Genomic DNA, 22,430 nt, shown 5'->3' with positions numbered 1-22,430 from the left:
ACACTCTGGCAACCTTAATGTCCAGGTCACCTCCAAACTTCCTTGTGTGGATTCCAGATTTTAGGTCGTCTACTTACAGGGACCCTTGCGCTGGATCTCTCCGCTGATATCAGATATATTCCCCCACCATGGGTTATTTTGTCGAGCAACAACCGTTGCTTGACTATTGCACGGGTCCATCTGTTCTTGAAGCAGTAGACCTAATAATGTGTTCTGGAATGTTGTTGTGCAACTAGTACATGCTTGAGTTTTAACTCCCTTGTAATGCTGTTGCACGTTCCTCTTCATGCTGTTTGCGCAGTATTAGTTTGAGTGGTGTCTTTCTCCGTGTGGGTCGTGTTGCCTCGCCTCAATGTGACCATGCTTGTGGTTGCTGCAGTCCAAAAGATTGTGTCCTTTTCTTGTTTTTCAGACCTTTTGCCTATATATAACTGCGTAAGGTTGTTCTACATCAGTACATTTTGGAGCCCCCAGCAAAGTACTCTACCCAAGCTAGTCTTCTTGCCCAACGAGACACTCCCAAGCTTCGATCTGATGCCATCTCCTATTCTGTTAGGGCATCCCACCGGCAGTTGTGTGGTCTTCTCATTTAGATGAATGTTGCTTCTGCTTGCTGTGCTTTGCATCTGTCCACAGTGGCGAAGTCTTCCACATATTTGCAGATTAAAATTCTAAACTGGAATGAAACGCTCATTCAATAAAAAAAGTGTACTCTGTTTGCTGTGGTGGTCATGGCTTTGCATTAGTGTGGCAGGGCGGGCTTGGACACCAGTTATGAGATCAGTATTATGTGAATTGCTTCAGAGTGGCACAGATGCATGAATCCAAGAGAATGCCCCACTCTTGCATGTAAACCGAGCTGAGCAGTAAAAAAAAAGCTGTAACATAGATTTTATTTTTGTTCATTAAGCCTTTTGCTATGGCATTATGATTTACTTTTGCTTAAATACTTAATTGTAGGTTGTTAGGGCAGTGGCCCCATCGAGCACTTAAAAAGATTCCGTATCCTCATTGCAAAGAACTTCAGAAGGATTTACAGCGCTTTCTGTCAACATTTGCACCTGGAAACGCCTACTCCTCCCTCTCCTAGTACAAAGCCATTGTCTCTGTAAGTGATCATTTCACATAGCCACTGATGTGTCTTCAAGCTCATGTGATCTTGCCTTATCTATTTGTTCCTTGGCTGGACAACAGTCCAAAATGGTTGGATACATACTGAAGTTTCCAGATGGATACATCAGACGATTTACCAATCATCTAAATATAAATCCTGTACATTTGCAGCGATTATCGTGAAAGTCTGCTGTGCAGCTGGATTTATGTTTACACCCCGATATTTCCCTCCAGATCCAAATTGAACACAATTTGACCGTTTTCCTACCTGTTTATTGCAAAGAGCTTCGCAAGATGCAGCAGCACACTCCCAATGCAGATGGAGTTTCAATCCCTGTAATTCTACACTTCAACATGTGACAAATAACGAATCACCTTGATCCAATAAAAAAATTGGCAAAATCCTATAACATGATCCAGTTCTGTTGTTAAATAACATCTGTCACCTTGTGTGTCTTTTGTTTTTGCCACATAAGATGGAATATCCCATGGTCTGAGACCTTAGTTTCAGGAAAATATCAATCCAAGTAATCCAAAGTATTTCCAGAATAACACTTTAAAGTCTGGCCCCTGGGAACGACCACTCTGCTTCATTAGGACTCGGGTACAGCGCTTGCACTGTCTTGAAGGGACATGTTTTCAATCTGTGGATTTCAGCCCACCCATAGACTTACCATTTGCACGTTCCATCGGTCTCCTATCCTTTGCCCCCATTTGTCCATGGCATGCATACGTCATGCCTCTTCTTGTGTTTAGTACCTCCCTCATAGCATGGACCAAGTACTTGTGTCCATCCACTGCTCCTGTTTTAGTAGCTTCTTTTTTAGGTCTCTCCTAGCGAACGCAGCGCATGCGCTTCTTTCGCCTTGGCGAGACTATTATTGTCGGTTTGGTTCGGAAGGGAGACAAACCATGTGCTCGCCCAGACAGGCGATGTGCACGCGCATGGTGTCTCCTCTCTGGCGTCTCCTCTGAAGGGGGACAGGAAATGTGCACTCCGTACGCGTGCACATCTCCTGTCCCCGTGTGAACACAGCGCGCGCATGGCACGTTTACTCTAGCTGCCTTATGTACACTGTACAGAACATGCATCCTAAGAGCTGGGAGGTGTTCGGTGGTAACAGGATGGTGGTCTTCGCTGCACTGGAAGGTAAAGGTTGTGACCGGTGCTCATTCTCACGCCCGCCTGTTACCCACTTCGGAATGTCAGGCACTGGGATGGCCTCCAAGTGCTAGCTTTTAATGCCTTTCTCATGTCTTTCGAAATGAAAGCGTTGGCTGGGATTGTGCATAGCGCTTCGTGCACAACCTCCCTTCTCTTGGGCTGTGTTCGCTACCAATGAGTATGGTGAAAGAGAGTTGGGGTGGGGGCAGAGGGGTTTACCCTGAAACCATTGAATTAAATAGCGACCCGTCGTAATCAGCCGATCGTGACGAACTTCCTGCCCCGTCCCCCCTTCACCTGTGTACTATAGGGTCCAGGTGTGGCACCGCCTTGGCTCGCGCCTTCCATGCACCAGGCCTTCGATCATCCAAGTGTCACCCAGCTCTCCATCTATCGCTCCAGTACGGAACCAGTTCAACTTCCCTCCTAACCTCTGCCACATCCCCATGACCGCCAGCCTCGATCGCCTTTTCCCTAAAACCATATTAAATCAACCTCATGTCCCTAAACAGTGACCATCCCTCAAATCCAGCCCAGACTGCGTCGCAGGTCACCCAGAAGTCATCCATATCCCCCATCCTTGCACCTCAGAAACATTGGTCCCTTTAACATGCACCGGAGCCCTCCTTCAACCTCCCTCCCGGGCGCCCCCCCCCCACCACCTGCTTTTGCACAGTTGTGTCCCTTTCTAAAGCTCCAGCCGTCAAACAGCTGCCCCCCCCCCAACCGGGGTCATGCATAACTCCAAACCATATAGGTGCAGATGGGAGACGTATGCCCCTGGCCCCCTCTGCCCACTCTCTAACACCTTCCTGGCTCCATTGTTTAAAAAATAGGATACGATCAGGGCGTGTTTAATCTGTCTCTGCCCCTTCCCACACACCCGTCGGTCAAGCACCCTCTCCACGCGCCCCATCCTCCACCCACGGCCCATCCCACCAGCCTTGGCTCGACCACACAGGAGCTGCCCGAGGAAGGGGGGCTGCGAGGAGAAAGCAGCCCTTTCTATCGCAGGTGCAGCAGATGCACCGATGGGGACTGGTTCAAACATATATACTTTGATATGAACAAATATGGGGTTGGAAAGACAGATGAGATATATTTGTCCAGTAAACCCCTCCGTGGGTAAGAGTTTAAATTCACGGTTAGTGGAAGGAGTCAGTGACACTAAATTCATACTCTCACATTTTGGATGCTGGATAGTGTGAATCGACCAATCAGAAGGATGTCTCCCTCGCGGATGGGTTCAACCATGCTTCTTCATCATTGAGACCACGCTACGCAAACCCAAGGCGAGGGCTGGGCCCAGGTCTGTGAATGGAACATGTGTGCAGTCTGCTGCCTCATGGAAGCTTTGGTAGATGATAGCTTAACATTGCACTAGTGCACAGCAAGTATTTTCAAAGCAGTATGTCTCGCATTTGCGAAAGTTTGAGCTGTTGACATTGTAAATAACAATGCCTTTTATTTACATGTTGGTTTGTAAAACCTAAATCAAAGGAATTGCCATTTACAATGCCAATAGCTTAAACTCGTTCTGCTGTTGCCATCCAACAGACTTCATGGTGCAGGGCACAAGATCATTGATCATGTACCGGTTCCTATTCACGGCATACGCACTGGTTGGCAGAATTTACAGCTTTCAAAGCATGCATAGTTATGACCTGCAGAGATGAGTGTACGAGCGGCTCGTGTGCTCAGCAGAGATGTGCGTGGCATCTCTCTCCTCATACGATATCTGAGCAATTTCTAACAGAAATTGCACATTACAATGATTTTAATAAATTTTTTACACAACATAAACAATATATAAAAACAATGTCATTTACAATGCTAATAACTCAAAATAATGTCACTGCGAGACCTATTGCATTGTAAATGCTTGTTCTTTGTGTTTCAGTGCTCCACACAAGTGCTCATGTTTTTATAATCTCAGTCTCATCCCACCCAGCTTCATTTTGAACAAAGGACTTTTTAGGAATCTGAGCACAAAGCCTGCATTTAAAAAGAGAGGAACGTTTAAACACTCTGCTGTGGATCAGTTTAAAAAGACTTTGCTCAATGATAGATTTTAAAGTTTTTTTGGGCTTGAAATGTCAGTGCATAGTTTTAAATATGCATGAAGTAGCATTGTGTTGCTCTGTGATATCTATTTGAGCTTTTGTTTTACCGTGTGGCAGTCGGTCTAGTGTCTACAAAATGTAATATCCCACACAATATCCCATGACATTCTGTTTACGTTATATAGCGCTTTTTTACATGATTTTCAGCCCTTCTGAACCGCAGCTGTGCTGCTATTCAACATAGGTAGAAGACTTTGACAACACCAGCATATCTTGCATTGCCGAGACCTATTGGCTTTGCCAATGCTTGTTTCTATAATGCACTGAGGAATGGACCAGCCATCCTACGTTATATGTAATGTACTGGCGACATGGCCGAGAATTCTTAAATAATGAATCCTCTCCTCACTCAGTTAAATATACATACAGTGTTAGATGGCGGTTGTCGAAAACATGGCTTCGTTTCGGATTTAACTTTGTTCAAGTTAAGCCAAATAGACTAGGTATTTAGAATGGACAGTTTTCATACACCCCTTCTTCGTCCAATTCTAGCATATTGTAGTTCATGCAGTCTTGCCTTGTTGCAGAGTATTGTGCATTAGACTGTGGAAAACTCAGAACCCGGCAGCTAGAGCTGTGGCAGGCATAGAATCGGACTCTTGACCAAATAACCCTACTTAGAAAAGAATAACTTGCTCCATGTTGGAACTGGCCCTTCTTGCAGGGTCATCCTCAAACTTTTTGCTTCTTCCTCCCTTATTTTTCCTGACCCGTGGCTGTTGGCAATAGGACTCTGCGCACTTTACCCCTGCTGATCAGTGCTAAAGTGCATATGCTCTCTATGTAAAGTGTTATTCTGATTGGATATACATGTTTGGCATATTTGTATCACCATGAAGTCCCTAGTAAAGTGCACTGGGTGTGCCAGGGCTGGTGATGACAAATGCTACTAGTGGGCCTGCAGCAATGATTGTGCCACCCACAGGAGTAGCCCTAAAATGATGTCTCAGGCCTGACACTGCAGTGCCTCTGTGCAGTTTAGAACTGCCATGTCCTCCTGGTCAGTGTCCCCACTGACCAGGCCTAACCCTTCCCTTTTTGTGCACATCAGTCACCCCTATGGAAGGCCCAAGGTACCCTCCTGGGCAGGGTGCAGTGTATGTAAAAGGTAGAGCATGTACTAGTGCAGGTGACATGCTCTGGTAGTGAATGGTAGCCATTTTCGTTTTTCACTACTGTAAGGCTATCTTGCTCCATAGGTTAACATGGGGGATGCTGGCTACAGTGGTTAACAGCATTTCTCCCCATAGGAACAAGATAGGACATAAGTATCTAGTATCCCTGAACTCAGAATTTAATAACGCATCTTTTAGGAAAGGTTGTTTTTAAATCCTGTGTTTGAGAACAGCACTTTTAGAAAGTTGCTGTTCTCTTGTCTGACCCTTCTGTGTGCCTGGGCCTGTTTGTGTATTGACTGTCTGGTTTGAGAGTGACAGGGGCTGGGGAATTCCCCAGGAGGCTGGATGAGTCAGCACTAGGCTGAATGACTGCATTTGCAACTGGAGTGGTGGGAGGAGTTAGCACCTGGGCTGAATAGGGCTGGGCCTGCCTTCCACAAAGCTGGCTCCACCCCCCTGCTGGGCGGCTGAGGACCCTGCCCCTCACTCTGAAAGGAAAGAAGCAGCCAGCAAAACAAAGTACTCAGGAAACCCCAGAACTGGTTCAGACCGGGCTCAGGGCCCACATGCACAGAGAGAACAAAGACTTTAGGGGTATAAGTACAGGACCCCTGACAACAGAAAATTAGATCATCCTGGAAATCAAGAAGGAACCTCTGCCAAGGAGAAAGCTGAAACTGAAGAAGGAAGATTGTCCTGCTGTTGCTCTGCTGGACTGACCTGCTGTTGCTTTGCTGCCAAGGAGAGGGGAAGGACTTTGCTGTGTGCTGTGTCCCCTGTCTTGAAGGAATCTCCAAGGGCCTGAGAAGAGCTGGCTCCCTGTTATGAAGTCCCAGGAACAAAAGGACTTCACCCCCAGCTTCCCTGAACTCTGCTGAGAGAGTTCTGTCCCTCCTAGAGTGCTTGATCCAGTTGTGGGGCCTCTGGAGGTTGGACCTGTGCTGGGAAGCTTGGAACTAAGCTTGAGAGACTTTTTGAATCTGAAAAGTGTCGCATCGTTCGCTTGCGGAGCGCATCCCCGACAGTGCGAGAAGTTTCCCGCCGCTACGAAGGTCGAGATCGTCGCAGCGCCTGACGCCGCTGCCAGAGCCGTCGCATCCTTCGTTTGCGGGACGCACCAGACCGGTGCGGGAGAATTGAACATCGCTGCGAGTATCGTCGCAGAGCCTGTCGTCGCTGGGTGAGATCGCCGCACCGCTTGCTTGCGGGTCGCATCACGTCGCTGCGAGTGTCGTCGCAGAATCAACGCATCGAGGAGCTGCGAGAGAGAGGATCCCCGCTGGACCGCGCATCGTCGCCCCGGAGATCGTCGCAGCCCCTACGAGATCGTCACATCGTGCCTTTGCGAGAACAGACTTCCTAAGGAACCTACGCACCGGAATCCATACAAGTGGCCTTCCTCCCCATACAGACCGGATTCGTCGCAACACGCCCGCTGCTGCAGCGGGGCTGTCGCATCGCCTCCCCAGGGTCTCAGGAGCAATGCATCGCTTGTTTTCCACCGCACCAGCTTCTGCTTTTGGAACTTTGTTGCAACTAAAAGGTACTGTGAGTAAACATGACGCAACTGTGAACTTTTCACGCATCTGTAGAGAATTCTATCGCAACGTAGAGAATTCTAACGCAACCTTAAGAACTCTTTTTGAAACCATATTCTTGAACTGTGTATGTTGGATTTTTGTCGTTTTGGTCTTGTGTAGTTTAGATTAAAAATACCTTTATTTTTCTAAACTGTTGTGGAGTCAGTTTGTGGTGTTTTCACTGTGTTACTGTGAGTGTTGGTACAAATACTTTACGCATTGCCTCTGGTTAGCCTAGACTGCTCGTGCCAAGCTACCTAGAGAGTGAGCAGGGGTTATCTCAGAGGGTTATCTCCTTGCCCTGACTAGAAGCAAGGGTCCCTATTTGGACAGTGGTACCTACCTCTGCCAACTAGAGACCCCCAGATCTAACACTCCATATCTTAAAAATTCTCATGAAAAAAATGTCCATTGTTCTACTCTGTAGTCCCCTGACTCAGAGTGTTGAGGTTTAAAACATTTTTTTTTTTTAAAGTGTGGATGGGTAGAGACCTCACCTAAAATATATAGAGAGCTACTTGCTGTAATGACACACTGGTGGTGCTGCACCAAGTAATTAACCACTTGAATCTCTACAGATATGTTAAGACAGGCCTCTACTGCAGCCCTGGTCCAAATAGCGCTAATGTACTCCGAAGACTGAGCACTGCACAAATACACATTCAGATGGGTTCAAAGGGAGTTAGTATCATCATGGGTTACAGTGTGAGGGACGACTTCCACGCTTGGGTGTTGGTCGGCGATCAATATTGAAAAACATAGTCTATACAAGTGGCTGCTAATGATTGAGCCTGTGATAGCAGTGGAATGTAACTACTGTCCTGAAAGCCTATAGAGCTTTGACCATGGCAGTACCAAGAATTATATGGTGTGTTTAATGCATCTTTGGAATTCAGCAAATCTGAGTTTCCCTTGTTTTGGGTTGTCTGTGTTTGTCCAGGTGGTATTGGTGGAATTTTGCATGAAGATATGTATGAGTGTTTGTGTGCAGATGGGAGATTGTGGAAATCAGTTTTTACTACTACCAGTTGCGCTAGCCCAGGGAACAATATCCTGAGGTGAGGGGTGCAAAAGAGTGCTTACCAGGACCTGGAAGGGTTTAGGCATTGAACATGGATAGGAGAGCTGGGGCGTTGGGGATGTTGAGAGCAGGGCAGAAATAGAGAGGAACAGGCAACAGCTGTTTTGACCTTGCTTTGTAATCACAGATGGGCGTCCAAAATTTCAATATGCGTCACAGTGGGTGGCACACAGCTTTAAGAGGATACTTTCCAAGAGGTGTTTTATTGAGCTTCGGGATTTTTCAACAAATAAGTAGGGGTTTTGAAACTAGTGAGGAATCAGCCAGAATTGGGCTACACGTTTATTTGGTGAAGTCACATAGTATAGGGTTAATATAAATCATCTAGATGAAGTTTCGATGACAGAACAAAACTGTAGGATTGAGCTGATCAAGTTATGAGGGCTCTGTCCTGGTTATGGTTTTGGAATCGTACAAGGGCATTCGCTCCAAAGGGGATGATATTGTTGAAGTGGAATAATACGTAGCAGTAGTGACACTTCTGGTGCGCTTCTTCTGGATCTTTAACATGTCTTTGGTTTAATTGGTCATTTAGGCATTTTGACCTATTGATGGTAATGCACCCTCCATTGAATCAATATTGTTGCATGTGCAATGCTATAAGTGCTGCTGCCCGTTTGTGTGTTTCAAATTTTCCGCTTTCACTTACAAGCGATCACTCCTTACATTCGTTCATCTCAACATTCAAGGTTCTTAACTTGGGAATTCACAGCCATTGTAGGGGGTTTGTCTCCTTTCCTTGGCCAGATCGCTGAGGATTGAATCCTTCCTTTCTGCCGTGTGGTGGATGGTGATATCCCTCCACAGAGGACCGAATATGCCCTCTAAGGCCTTGTCCTTTTCAATATCCCTTTTTATGCAGGGGAAAGGGCCACCTGGCCTGAGGAGAGAAGAGCAGGACAGGTACAGAGCAGGTCCAGGTCACAGAACCAGACCGGGATAGGGCAGGGATCGAACATGACCGGACAGGACAGGACAGGACAGGAAATCTACCCCAGGAAGAATAGAGATCCATCCCACTGTAGGAGAAACAGGTCTGACAAAGAAGATCGTGGAGCAGGACAGAACAGGACAGGGACTAGATGGTTGTCAGACATAGACATCAAAGGAGTAGCAGGACATAGTGCGGTAGGTTGAAACATCAGAACAAGAGAGTGGGGAGAAAGATGAGGGTGAGTCACTAGACCAAAACCAGAACCTCGTAGCATGCCTGTATTTTAATTGCCTGTATTTATTAGCATGTTATCGTCTGGCAGTTGTATGCTCGCTGATTGGCCTGCTCTTTTTTCCCCTTGTTTATTGGCCTGCAACGCTGGTTAACAGGCAGTGGTAACCGTGACCTCATATTGAGTACCCGATATGGGTTTTGGTTGAGCAGCCTGAATTGTGAGAGTCTGCTTCTGATTGGCTACTGGATCATTATAGCATTACTTAACTCCCTGGAAAGGTTAATGCCCCCCCCCCTTTCTCAGCCAATTACTGTATTGCCTGCAGTAATAAGTATGACTGTAGCTGCAAGCCAATCCGCTTCCAGTTGATGAAGGTCTGTGATGATCATGGTCCTCTTGCTGAATGAAGGTGCAACATGCTAGTTTTTGGGCAGCTCATTGGATGTTGGTTGCGCACGGGATATGTGACGGTTGCTGGGTGTCTTCTTGGGAGTATTTAGGATTTAATTGTAGAAGAAGTCCTACTCATTCAGTTCCAGGAAGTCGAGCTTACTGGGATAGTTGCTGAAGGTTGTATTTTCACTGCAGTATTTGGAAGTGCGCATATTTTTTATTACATGGGTGTAATCTAATTATTGATTTACCTCATTTTTCTCACAATCCATTATCTGCAGCATAATTTGCAGATTTTAAAAACTTTCTAGCTCAAACGGTTTGAAAGTTACTAAAAATGCAGCAACGTGTGTTGTGCAGTGGAAGGCCCCTTGCAAAGGTTGACTGGTAAACTTCCTGTTTCTTATTGCTATATTTGAGTATTAAACTGTTACTTATGAAGGGCAATCTATGCCAAGACAGTGTTAAAAAAGAGTAATAATGACAAAATAATGAAGTAATACTATCACAAAATGTTCCGTTTTATGCCGCATAATTTGGCTTTTCTTGCTGGATAATTTAGTCAAATGAACCATAATTAAGCCTTCTCCTGCCACATAATTACATTGGCCCTGGTTATTATTGTGCACGCCTTTGAAAATAAGAGGGGGGTGGTTGTAGGGAATTAAACCTTTGTTCCTGGAAGAGGCTGGAGGTTTTAAGTGGGCCCTGTCTTAGAATGAGCTCTTTCCTCATGAATGGGCCTCCACGGGCCGGTGCCGCCTCATGTCGCGAGGCCTGCCGCCGAGAAACAGTCATGTGTGCCCAGGAGGAGTTCCCGCCCCCCATGCACTCGCTCATGCTCATCTTGTTGGCCGAGATAGGGGCGAAGCAACGGTATACCCGCCCAAAAGGCGGTGTCTTGCACCTTGAGATAAGCAGGTGGCACTGGTGCCCTTCGCACTGCTGATCATTGCCAGGCGTCGACGGGGCTCAGCTGCGGCTGCACAGTGAGTAGCGCGGATGTTTATACTCTTGAGGTGAAAGATTATTGAGTTATATAACCCCCCCCCCCCTCGTGCACCGTTGTCATTGTTCAGATCTGCAGTCAATGACTTTTTCCTCCCAGGTTCATAGCAGGGTCAGTTGCAAGCTTCACATTTCTCAGCAATCACCCTGGCATATCATGGTAAAATACATTGTTTTAGAAGTAGTGCAGGAGGGGGCTTAAGGGGCAGTGGGAAGAAACAGCAATGCGGATTGTTAAGGTTTCTTATATGTTGTAAAATAACAGTTTTAAGAACTTCAAAACAGAGAAGAGAGAGAGTTTTTTTAGTCTGGGTGCACTTGTAAAAATCCGCGGTGGAATCCGACTTGCCACCTAACCATACCCACTGAAAGCACCTGCACCCAACTATTTACTAGAGAATACATGTATTAAGGGGGGCGTAACACCCCAAACACCCCGTTTCCTCTTATGAAATGTTGGCATTATCAACGTGGAATTGTTCTTCCGAGGCCGGCGGAATATCGGGTGTCCGAGTGTTGAGGTCTAAGGAAAGCAGTCATGCGTTAACCTCTAATAACGTGAAATAATGCTCGTCTTGTGTTCGATGTTCCTACCGAGACGTCCTTTCAAGGGAAATTTCGTAATACCGTTCATTAAGGAACATTGTGTGTGTTTTTGCACCGAGCGCTCTGCAATCTGAAAGGCTTCTCGGTAATGGGTAAAATATAGGGTTTGATGGTGTTGAAAGGTGGGTGGGGGGGGGGGGGGGTGCTCGGCTGGGCTTTAAGTGGGCCGGGTCCTGCCGGTAAAATAGGTGCTGAGGCTGGTCCCTATCGGGCTCTCCAATTTTGCCCTCACCCTCTGTGAAATAAATACATTTTAACGCGGTTGCAGTACCACCCTTCACTGCCTTTGAGGTTACGTCAGAGTCAAGTTATAAGTTCTTTCATAGTTTCATCATTTCACGAGGGAAGCACTTTCAATATTATTTACAACGAAGCCATAGTTGTTACTTATTTATCTTATGCAGCTAACAACCATTGACAAAGCCAGTAGCCCTGGCTTGTTGTAGGTGTTGAATGTATAGATCTGGATTCAGTCACAGAAGCAGCAAAATATCAGTCCGATGGCACACTATGCTAAGCACAGATTTTCAGTTTGTGTTTTAAAGCCACGCCCTTAATTTCATTGGCCTTGGCCGTCTGAGAGATTTCCACTCCCCCCACACCTAGTTAAAAGTTAAAAATGGTGCCACATTCAAAATGGGGCATTGTTAAGAGCAGTTTCCCAAAGAAAATGGCTGACAAGTCCTTGTTTTTGTAGAACGCTCTGAAGGGGCTCTTATGAGATCTTCCAAATGCCCATGATCTGCACATTGAAGTAATTCCTTACCTGTGCCCCACGCCCATCCATCCAAAAGGTTTTGAAATAAATGAGGGCAAAGTGCCCTACATGACAATTTCTATGAGGCCCACTAAGACCCTAAAACTATAGATGTCAATACCACAACTACTTTTGGTTTAGGGGAGGGCCACACGTTTCGAACACCAACTGTGGACTGTTCTGCAAAACCAGTTCAGAAACATCTCCGCCCTCACACACATTTCGGCAGCAGGTCTGCTCCCAAAACTTTTCCCCATAATGAAAAAACACTCAGAGGAAATCCATTCACGACCAAAAAGCTAAACTCGGACCATAGCTGGTACACCCCCCCGCCCCCACTCACAATCCTCCGCTGACAAACAGCATATCTGCTCCCTGCAACAGGGAGCTGAAAAGGCCAAGTAGCAGAAGAACATGCTGTAATTTTTTTTTTTTAAAACACGGTAAAATAGCCTGGGGTTGCAATTTGGCAAGTCTTGTGTTATACTACAAAAATATTTACTTTCGTTTGCCCACCCAGCCCGTCATACTTGCTATACTATCAGCTTATAATTAACTTGACTGAGAACATGCATGTAAGGAGAAGTGTGGTGAAATCTTGATTATAGGTGGATCAGTTTTCAGAAATGTTGACACGTAGGTATAGCAAATAAACAGCCGACACGTGTTTCGTCGTTTAACAACTTTCTCAAGGCTTAAGTTAATATCTGTATGCAGAAAAATCAGCGAAAGCACCCTTGTCTTCTCCAGTGATAAAATTCAAAGGTGTGTACCAATTCTGATAAGAATCCGTGAGTTTGTACAAACCTTTCGTGATGGGAGCAGGAAACTACGCTCTTTTGGATTTTAACTGAAGACCAATAATTTTCAGAAGCTTTATACATTGACTTCTACTCGTTTATCACAACCGGTTTTTCTAGTTCACCTGTTATAGTTAGCGACTATTTAGATTTATTGCCACCCACGGATTACGCTATACTGATTGTTTAATCTCTTGCTCATTTTGGAAATAAATACATTTCTGACTAATGATAGTCAGTTGGAACTTTTTGTTGTGCTGTACTCTGTTGTTCGAATTTCTATAATGAATGTGTATGGAAGAATTTTTCTCTATGTACTGAGTAACACTGTGGATGGCACAGTGTTTACATTGAGCACGCCAGAGGACATATTGTGATGTACATTTGCAAACTAAATGGAGGTGCTGGCTTTTTTTCCTCTGAAGCCACTGCCATCATTTTGTACATTAAGATCCTACAATTTGACAGCAGAGCTAGGTCACGACGCTCCTAGGCCCTTAGGCAGCAGTTACACACATTGATAATAATGTGACAAAAAGCTATTAAAATGGAACTTGAAATGCCTCTATTTGTACTAGGTAAAACCGTCGCTGCAGCAATGAAGTGATTCCCTAACATCAGCATTAACTGACCCTTTGTCACCCTGAATAATCTCTCAAATATCACCTTGAAACATTCATTCAATCGGGGTTCTTATAGGGCGTGGCTAATCACCCATTTGTGTCTCGAGGCGCCGGGAGGAGGAGAAGGGGGGGTTCTGCAGTTCAGTCAAAGAGCCAGGCCTCGTGGTCCTTCCTGCATTAAGGCAGTGAGGGTGATTACCTGAGATGTAGAGGAAGAGAGTTCCAGTTCTTTGCTGCGAGGTAAGAGAACGATCTTCTTTCGTAATGTGCTTTTCGGATCCATGGGATAGCAGCCAAGGCCAGGTTGGCGGAGCAGAGGTGTCAGGTGGGAGTGTAGAAGGAGAGGTGGTGGTTGAGGTTTGCAGGTCCGATGTGGAGGGCCTTGTTAGGCGTGCGAAATGAGCTTGAAGGTGATTCTTTTGTTGATCAGGATCCAAAAAAATACTTTTATAAATGCGCTAATTGTGTCTCAAAGTGTCAGATTGCCATTTTCATAACAAAACAATGTTGTCCAAGGGATCTGATTTGCTGTTCTTCAGATATCAACCTTTACTAAATAAATTCAATTAGTCCTTCATAAGGTAAATTGCTTTCTCTTGCTACACCAGTTGTGCCCCCAAAACCAGACTTTCATTTTAGTGAACAAACTCATTTGTTGCCAGGTTTCAGTTTGTCCACAGGTATAGTTGAAAAAGGTCTTTGACCAAAATACAAGCAACCGGTCATGTGATTATTTATATATATATATATATATATCTCCACAAAGTGATCCTTCTTTCAGCGCGCTCTGGCAGTGGGTGCTTGGCGTGGGAGCCGGATCCTGGCTCCGAATTCAATTTTACACACAAAGATGCACAGCACTCCGAAGTGGAAGTCTTGAACTTATTTATTTAACAAACAAACCCGGTTCGTTTGTTAAATAAATAAGTGCATCTTTGTGTGTAAAACATATATATATATATATGTCTCATATTTTTGCTAGGCACTCCCATAATGTGGCTACAACCAATGACACCCTATTCCCAGACATCTCCTATATGTTAGTGGTGCCACTTTCTAGTACACAGGCAAACAACAAACTGGTTTGTCCTGTCAATGTGTGCATTGTTTGAAGGTAATTTCCATTTACTAAGCCGACATTCTTAATTCAGTAAAGCCTCTAGCTTACTGCATATAGTGGCAGCTGGCAGAATTGGCGTGGCTCTGCTCCGCATGCTCACATAGGCATTTTTGAGAAGTGCTCAGATTCACCTGTATTCAGTAACATACTTTGGAAAATGTTATTGGCTATAACCTGTGCATTAAGATTTCAATAGGGCTGAAAGAGGCTGTATTGGCAATCATCTGGGGAGGCCTGCTCCATCATTTTGGAAATCACAACCAACTCAGTGATGTTCTTAAATGTAGAACGTGGTGTAGAAAGATTGTCAAACTTGGGTTACTGGGTGGGACTGGCCTGGCCAGAGTCCAAGGTGTCCTTGACAGTTTGGAGTTGCCGTCAGTGATCCGCTCCACTGCCGACACATTCTCCTTGCTAGTCTGCTGTGTTGTCTGAATCCCCCATGCAGGTAGCGGGGACACTGATTGGGATCTCACATATTCCCTTCCATGACGGACATGGGCCTTGCCTCTAGAACCTAGTCTGTAATGTATGAAGGCCGTTAATACATTGCCATCCTTTGGTGCTACCTGGGGTAGACGGGCAGATAATTGGCCGTTGGAGTGTCGCTGTTTAACTGGGACCATGCTTGGTCAGCTTTCTTTACTGGGGGTCGATCAGGTGGCAGAGGGTGCTGAAGGAGGAGACGGGATACCCTTGAGTCACCATAGTTATACCCTCCACCATGGGCTATCTGTGAGGCAGACTTTGGTGGCTGGCCTTCCGTGGACCTTTTGGGGGAGGCATGCCACAGGTTGGAACACTCCAGGGGCAGTGCACTGCATAGGTTGCAGGAAAGAAGCCGTCTACACATTTAGAAACCATATACTAGTCTAAACATTCTAAGAGGGGGAAGACCATCTCAGCTTAGATGCTCCACCTCAAAGAAGGGTTTGAGAGAGCAGGTTCAGGAGCCATGTTAGGAAGCCCAACTCACTAGGGGAGAAGGAACTTGCCATCGCTCTATAAACGTAGTGTTTTACACATAATTGAGGACGTTGTAGCATTGAGGAGAACGGTAGAGGAAAAAATGGTGGGCCTCAGCAACTGAGTGCAAATGAGTGCTGCAGTTGGAGTGGGATTTGGCTATTACTGTGAGTAAGGTGCAGAAGCAAGACATCTTTGTGCAGATTCCAAGGAGGCAATGGAGAGGTACTCTACCTACAAGGACTGTGCTGTAGGTTGGAAATTGAAACCGAACTAATGGAACATTTATGAAGGGGTATGCACCTTTGAGTACTTGATGTTTCAGCCTCCCTTCAAGTGTATGAACTGGCATCTGAAATGAGAAAAATGTGCTAGGGACTTGGACCGACTCCTGGTGCAGAGACCACACAGATTTCCTCTAGGGCTCAGAGAAGTAAGGTGAAACTAAGTGACAAATCATTGCAATCCCTCATTCAACAGAGACATAGAATTTTGCAAGTTACAATCCACGTAAATAACTAAGGCACAGAATGTTCTTGAATTATGTTTCCTGAGGTGAGACCTCCTGTGAAAGAGAACTATACTCCAGGTGAAAAGGGACCTCTAAATACGTGGTATTGCAACCTCTGCTGCCTTTCTAGTCCAGCTCAAAATGTAGCGTGCAAGAGATGATTTTCAGCAGGTTGAGGCTGCTACATCTTTCCACGAGAAGCAACTTGCAGCAAATGAGTACAGTGATTCGGTTTTAGGTTTCAACATTATTCAGGTGTGTTGGAAGGGCTTTTAGAGGTCAGAGCAGGCATATCCACCTTGAGATGTTGGTACACTGGGATCTACTCATCTCTGGTAGAAGGTTGTGTATTGCTGTCTGTAGTGTCCGTGACACTTTCATGCTTTGGCATGTTGTTGCTCCGATTTTTGTTTCCTTTCTTACTCTCCTGCACAAGAGTTCAGGCCTATAGCCTTTGAGTTTTACTGGTTGATCTAGATTTGGATTCACGAAGCCAATTTTGAATGTGCAGTTTTAGCCTGCGTGTTAACTAAACTCGGTGTGCTTGTTTATGGACAAAAGAAGAGCGCAGGCATATTTCATGAAAAGGTTGGACACTTTAAAAAGTGATTGTTTTTCAGTTTCTTGCTACATCTTCCACGTATTTTTAATACACTACAAGTTGCCAATAAATGTCATTTATATGGTATATTGTATCTTGTACTAGTACTTCCAATTTAACGCCATATTTACAAGAATTACATAACTAAAAGAGTCACATAGCGCTAATGTGTTTTCGTCTCCAAACTTAAATCTATGGCGCATCTTAAGGAAAGAACACTTTGGCGCCCAAGATTGTTTTATCAGCCCAAGCTCCTAATGTAGTTGGGCCTGTGAGGTGTAGTTTGGAAGATTGTACACAATCTGATAGGCTCTGGCCAATAATGGCTTTAACTACTTGGCCACCTTATCCAGTGTAATTGGGCATTTTGCCTTTTGGGAAGGTGTTACGATGGAGCCCTGTGGTAATCTTATGACGATAGTAAAACCAGTTTTCAGGGAGGTGATGTTAAATTTCATCCATGCACCACTCCACTGTACAACACTATTCTCTATGTCCCTCCGTGCCATTATATGACACTCCATTCCGGTCCACTGCACTCCGCTCCACGCCACTCTACTCCACACCAATCCCTCTACTCCACACCACTCCCTCTACTCCACACCACTCCCTCTACTCCACACCACTCCCTCTACTCCACACCACTCCCTCTACTCCACACCACTCCCTCTACTCCACACCACTCCCTCTACTCCTCGCCACTCCCTCTACTCCTCGCCACTCCCTCTACTCCTCGCCACTCCCTCTACCCCTCGCCACTCTACCCCTCGCCACTCTACCCCTCGCCATATAGCGCACTTCTACCCGGAGGCCTCGTAGCGCTGTATTCATACCACTGTGGAACCCATCCTGGCTTTCCTGTGAAATGTCCACTCCTGGGCACCCCCAAGGTGAAGCCAGGCATCCAAGCGCTGCTGGGGCCGTTGTGGAGATTAAGCAAGCTATTGCCCAGAGTCACAGAGTGGGACCCATGATTAGACTAGGCACCGAGGCGAGAATTCTCAGGTCTGGGGAAATTGAGTCCAAGAGCCGCCGAGGCGGGAATTGAACCCTGGTCCCTGAACCCTGGTCCCGGGCCAGACCTCTGCATCAGGGTCTGCCGCTCTAACCATTGAGCCACGCTTCTTGAGACATGCAACTGTGCACCACTCTGCCACGCCCCTCCCCTCTGCCATGCTGTAGGAAGCTGGCTCTGTATATACTATACCAAAGTGAGGTATAGTGTGCACAGAGTCCAGTGGAACCCCAAAGGTAGGCAGAGGTAAAGTTAGATAGAACCTTACTCTCTAGTTGTGGTAGTGTGGTCGAGCAGTAAGGCAGTATCGGAGGACAGTGTTAAGCATTTGTTGTATACACTCAGTCAGCAAATTAATTCACACACTCAGACTGAACTTCAGACCAATTGTTTTTGTATAAAAATATTCTTTTAGTTCTTTTATTTTCTAGAACCTAGCAAGCCTGGCACAGTTAAGCAGTAAGTACTTTACAGAAGTAATGCAATTGAAATATAGTTTGAATGATAATTGTATATGCGCTTTGGTTTGATTCACAGTATGGATGCAGAGGAATGCAATACTTAGTAAATGCAGTACATAGACTTGAATAGGCTTTTTAGGTCTCGCCTAGCGTTGCAGGGCATGCGGTGCTCGCTTGCGAGATCCTATTGTCATTGGTTTTCTGTCGGGGTTCTTTGGAAGTGAGGTGGAAGCTCCACCCATGTTTTTAATTGGCGCGTGTCGTAAACGCTCGCTTTTTACTGGAAATGAGGCTTGCTTCTTCCCTCCTTGTCTCCCTTTTGCCTCGCCCACGTGGACTGGAGATTTTGCAGGGCGTGACATGTTTTCATGTTACTGCACGTTACAAGGCGTTGTAATTGCGTGTGTCTGTGCTTGTTCGCAGGTACGTGCGCACACCGATGCAGGGACAGGATGCTACATGTTTCAATGGTCCCGCACATATATGTTGAGTCCATGAAGCGGCTAGCGACGCAGGGACAGGATGTGGCTCAAACGTTGATTACATCGGTCGAAACACGGATGTTTCCGCAGGTCCCACTTGCTATATTTACACACAGAGCTTTTGAGAAACGAATAAAACGAATGGAATTATATTATATTTGCTGCCATGTAAGTTGTGCGGGTATATTTCGTGGCACTGGCTCACCGAGGGCATTATATAACCTCCTAAAATATCAGACGCGCAGTTTGGGCCCACGCCCTGCAGCGCCAGGGTTACTTGTGCAGTCAACTGTTGTATGCCGAGGACGGGTGGCTCTGCTCGTGAACGTCACGCTGGCTCGTCACATCAGACGGGGACAGATCAAGGTCCTTCTAGGCAGAAATACAGAGAACTGAGCAGCCCCGGCCACTCCTCTCTCCCACACTCTTGACAATGTTAGCTGCGGTGACATCACGGCGCGGGGCAGGACCTGCTGCACAGTTTGTGTGTACTCTATACCTCACGTCCTAGTTGCCGTAGCATGAACAGTTACATTACGAACCTGGAACTAGGAGCCAGACGCTTCCTGGCCCCTGGATTGCTGCTGCCGGCGTGTTTTCGGGGTGGATTTTGCCTTTCCCCTCCCGTTTCTGATAACCTCGGCTGGGCAGTGCTTGGAAGGGTGTCAGCAGCTTTGTTTTTCCTCTTCCAGTGTATGGCTCTTCTCCCGCACAGTGAGCACTTGGACCCCAGCACCAGGAGGCTGCACTCCAGGTAAGGCAGCCATGCACTACTTTCCGCTTTGTGCCTAGGTCTTCCGGTGATCGTGAGGTGTCCTACCTCACGTCGTAGCAGCTCATACGGTCGTGATTCACGTTGCATTCTGGTACTTATAGTGACACCCACAAGAGCCAGAATGCAAATCAGTTTCACACGATTGAATGACCTACTAAGAACAACTTAGAAATTCTGAGCGCCTTGATTATAAAGCCGTACATTCTAGTGTGGTCAAGTTTTCTTTTACTAATTTTCCCATTTGTTCAATGGGAGGGGCGTGGAATACTATGTTGAGGCAGTCCCACCGTGGATGTATGACGCTACAACGCATACTTTTACAACGCATACCTTTACAACGAAATTTTTACAACGCAAAAACTATTACAACGCATGTATTTACAACGCATGTTTTTACAACGCAGGTACCTTTACAACGCATACCATTACAACGTAAGTATTGGTAAGTATATATTAATTTTTAAATCTAAATTAATTGAAATTAATATTTAATGTAATGTAATTTAATGTAATTTAATTTCATTTAATTAATTTAATTTAAATTTAATTTTACTTTATTTTTACCCTGTACCCCTGTACCCCAAAAACCCAAAACTGACCCTGAACCCTAAAAATACCCCTTTACCCAAAAACCCAAAACCGACCCTGAACCCTAAAAATACCCCTTTACCCAAAAACCCAAAACTGACCCTGAACCCTAAAAATACCCCTTTACCCAAAAACCCAAAACTGACCCTGAAACCTAAAAATACACCTTTACCCAAAAACCCAAAACTGACCCTGAACCCTAAAAATACCCCTTTACCCAAAAACCAAAAACTGACCCTGAACCCTAAAAATACCCCTTTACCCAAAAACCCAAAACTGACCCTGGACCCTAAAAATACCCCTTTACCCAAAAACCCAAAACTGACCCTGAACCCTAAGAATACCCCTTTACCCAAAAACCCAAAACTGACCCTGAACCCTAAAAATACCCCTTTACCCAAAAAACAAAAACTGACCCTGAACTCTAAAAATACCCCTTTACCCAAAAACTCAAAACTGACCCTGAACCCTAAAAATACCCCTTTACCCAAAAACCCAAAACTGACCCTGAACCCTAAAAATACCCCTTAAAAAAAACCCAAACATATAACATTTTAAATATAATTATATACTTACCAATACTTACGTTGTAATGGTATGCGTTGTAAAGGTACCTACGTTGTAAAAACATGCGTTGTAAATACATGCGTTGTAATGGTTTTTGCGTTGTAAAAGTTTCGTTGTAATGGTAGTGCGTTGTAAAAGTTGCGTTGTAAAGGTAACATACCCCCACCGTAGACCAGTGGGGCAGTGCGCCTGATGCAAATTTCTCTTACCCTTAAGTTTTGAAGTTTGAATCTCAGCGGGACTCACTCAGTTTTTCATCCTTCTGAAATAGATACAATGTGCCATTTACCACAACATTCAGTGCTTGGAGGCGATTCAGATTGAAATATGAGCTATAAACGGTATTCATTATAACAGAGAATAGATATGGCACAAGCTAATCGACACTATAAAAACACGCTTCGCTGTTTATATAATTAGAGCATGCTCATCTCGGTGTGCAGAGATGCTGTTCACAGTGTCGAGATGTGAAATAGCACCTGGCTGGATTTCGGTGATCCCTAACCTTCATTCATCGCCCCAATTCCCACCTTTTCCAGTTCTTTAGATTTCAGAGAGAACCTATTATGAGCCAACCGCTGTCTTCTTTCAACAGACACTGCGACTTCTGGTGCACCGTGCACGACTCGTTACACAGCTCACTAATGAAAACTAATATCCTTCCAACGTGTGGTTATCCGGCAGACCTAAAAAAGGTGTTGCTGCTGCCCAGCTCAGCGGTACTCATTTCCATCTTCTAGAAAGGATGAAAGCTTAAGTTGTACTGGATTATGGAAGAACACAGCTCTCTGCAACATTCATACATCCCACTGAGCTACTGTGTGCGAAATGCTGTTCGTCTTGATAACGTCTGATAACATCTGACAGGTGCAGAGGCAGCTGGCATCAGACAGGCGCAGAGACAGCACATACCACAATTGCAGAGAAAGATGGCATTTCCCAAGTGCAGGGAAATCCGGCCCTCACTAGCACGGGAACCGCTGCATTTCATATGTGAAGGGAAAGCATTCCCTCGGTAGTGCAAAGGCAAGCAACAGTACAAGGACAAGTCGCCAGCGAGTCACTAGCACTCATAACCACAGCGACAGTCGATGCAACAGCACTTCCCACGACACATGCTGAACCATCACGCCCAGTACTGCACATTTTCCAACTTGGTTTCCTGTGGTGGATGCGGCGTTTCCCACAGAATTATAAATTTGCCACATTTGCCTTATAACCTTCATCTCCTTGCAGAATTTTACTTTTCTTCTCGCATAATATAACCCTGCCAATTTCGTCCAATCTCATATATGTAAGAGAACCTGTGGCTGCACAGGGAGAAAGAACCTGTCTGAAAAAGTTGTGATGTTACACCTATATTAACTGTATCAGATAACACCACTTGCACGATCACCTGCCACCTGTGTTCATTCTAGTATGCGAGATTGGTTTGCAGCTTTATTTCGATTCCACTTTCACAACCTGCGGTGCTGCGTTATCCTCTAGATCATAGCGTCTATGCTGTGTATGCCAGTTGTTAGCTCTCCATGGCGCATGTCGGTAACACCACCTGAGCGTTACATTTTTTTTTAGATACGTGCAAAATTGTAATTACAATGCCAAAAACTCTAATTGAAGCGAGACCTGTTGCATTGCAAATGCTTGTTAGTAAAATAGCAGGTAAGTAACTTTTGAGATTACTAGGCTTATACAGAGTAGTATACGTAGATACTACTCGGGGACATTTCCTGAAAACAGGTAAGTAAAATCGTTTTTGTTAGATTATGCAATTTTAAAGAATTTCTTTAGTTTCTCAAACTCCACAC

General features: G+C 45.4%; 1 protein-coding gene across 3 annotated transcripts in view; it reads left to right on the top strand.

Moving 5' to 3' along the window:
- Positions 1-22,430, top strand: part of SLC11A2 (solute carrier family 11 member 2) — a 358,374-nt gene that overhangs the window by 13,597 nt on the left and 322,347 nt on the right. The window contains exon 1 of one of the 3 annotated variants that reach the window (XM_078688844.1): positions 10,687-10,731. The exons of the other annotated variants lie outside the window; for them this stretch is intronic. Within the exon in view, the coding sequence (XP_078544970.1) occupies position 10,731 (1 nt within the window). The 5' untranslated portion in view covers positions 10,687-10,730. Of the gene's footprint in view, positions 1-10,686; positions 10,732-22,430 lie in introns of those variants that run through there. 3 annotated transcript variants of the gene reach the window in all.

This window comes from Lissotriton helveticus, chromosome 1_1 (assembly GCF_964261635.1).
Source record: "Lissotriton helveticus chromosome 1_1, aLisHel1.1, whole genome shotgun sequence".
Taxonomy (NCBI): domain Eukaryota; kingdom Metazoa; phylum Chordata; class Amphibia; order Caudata; family Salamandridae; genus Lissotriton; species Lissotriton helveticus.
This window is presented reverse-complemented; position numbering and strand designations above follow the sequence as displayed.